The 1,861-nt window shown below is 24.7% G+C and overlaps 1 protein-coding gene across 1 annotated transcript in view; it reads left to right on the top strand.

Moving 5' to 3' along the window:
- LOC102678920 (mediator of RNA polymerase II transcription subunit 28-like) overlaps nucleotides 1-1,861 on the top strand; it is a 3,379-nt gene extending 1,518 nt beyond the window's left edge. Inside the window, exon 4 of the mRNA XM_006609263.2 lies at nucleotides 1,627-1,861. Within this exon, the coding sequence (XP_006609326.1) occupies nucleotides 1,627-1,845 (219 nt within the window). The 3' untranslated portion in view covers nucleotides 1,846-1,861. The remainder of the gene's footprint in view (nucleotides 1-1,626) is intronic.

The following is a 1,861-nucleotide window of genomic DNA, read 5'->3' as shown; positions in this document are numbered from 1 at the left end:
TCTCTCTCTCTCTCTCTCTCTCTCTCTCTCTCTCTCTCTCTCTCTCACTCACTCACTCACTCATTTTAGTTGTAAATTGAAACATTACTAATATAAATTACTGAACTTAATTAAAAAAGTATTGCAGTTATGCATATATCACAAGCTTATTTATACTCACTGTAATATTCTTATTTCAAAATGATATATTTATTATTATTAGATTTTTATATTATTTGTTACAATTTAAAACATTGAATGAATATTGATGTTGTATGATTGAATGTTTCTGTGTATGCATGTGAGTGTGAATGTATAAAATACAAATAGATTAAACTGTTATGTAATGATTGAAATACTTATCAAAATTTTAAAAACTATTTTTGCTCTTTTTTTTTTAAATAACTACTTAAGATACAAAACCATTCAGTCCTATTGCACAAAAGCAATGTATACCAGTATTGCATATAACAGTGCCTTATAATTCTTATCAACAGAAATGTAATCTGTAAGAACTAAAAATTTCAAGTGCTTTTATTAGTAGCTGCGATATAAAATTATAAAAATAAATTTAATTTCATTTATGGAAAAGGAAAGTATCAAATATACATACTTACAAAATATGTAAAATGGTGCCAAAATAATTGCTATTAAAATGTACAAATATTTAGCCAAAAACTGATATAATAAATGATAACAGTAATAATAAAAAAAAAAATAAGCATATCACATTTGCTTAACATTAATAGAAAACCTGATAATCCCTACTACCTATAAATATATTAGGAGCAGGTAGTGTTATGTCAATTATATCACATTATAATTTTTCAAAATTATAATATGTATCCATAAATATGTGTATACATATTCGTTTATAATATTTTAACATCTTTTTTCATTTTTTTTATATAACATAGAATATTTATTTATATTTCATATATTAAAAATTGTTATAAATTTTACATATCATTTAATATTCATAAATTTTCTTGTTTACAATACAATGAATATCTTTTGCATGTAAACATGTATGCATGTATGCATCAATGTTAAGAGCTATCAAGAAAAAAAATTAAAAAAATATGTGTACATATATATATATTTTTTATATATATGTATATATATATTAAGCTACATGTTAAGAAAGTAATTTTATTAATTTTCTTATTATTTTTAACATTTAAAAATGTTGATATGTATTTTTTTTATATAATATTTAAAGTTACATTAATTTAAAATATTGCAGCATTCATAAATTGAATCATTGCAAAAAAATGATGCCATTTTATTTATATTTTTACATGCAAATCATGTTTGCAGAATAAATCTTTATTCATGGCAAAAAATGTACTTTCTTTCATTTCCCTTGTCTATATAATTACTGTTCCTAATATATCCTATTGGTTTGTAAGAATTAAATTCTTTATTTTTTTTATAAATCTATTTACTTAAATATCTTGCATGTGTATACGCAGCATTTCTAAAATTTATTATCTGTTAGTAATATCATTGCTATTTTTAACTTTTTTAATTGCTTAATTTTCATTCAGCATCATTCTTTATAATAAAAGTTTATTAAAAAAAAAAAAAAAGAATTTCATTAACAATAATAAGGTTATTATGAAAAAAATATATGTAAAATTGCAGGTGCAACAAGGATCTGGAGCACCTCCTACATCAGGTCTTCAAGGAGTTGGAGTTGCAGTAGGACAACAAGGAATGTTTATGACACAAGGAGCAGTAGGAGTGACAGGTACACGAGCAGGATTCCCTGTTGCAGGTGTAGGAAGTAGTACACTTCAGGGTCCGCTCGCTTTCCTAGAAAAGACAACGAGCAATATAGGAATGCCCGAAAGGCGGAGTTGACGCGGAAGGGGGAGGG

This window comes from Apis dorsata, unplaced genomic scaffold (genome assembly GCF_000469605.1).
Source record: "Apis dorsata unplaced genomic scaffold, Apis dorsata 1.3 scaffold_52, whole genome shotgun sequence".
Lineage (NCBI taxonomy): Eukaryota > Metazoa > Arthropoda > Insecta > Hymenoptera > Apidae > Apis > Apis dorsata.
Note: the sequence above shows the minus strand (reverse complement) of the source record. Positions and strands in the feature narration are given on the sequence as shown.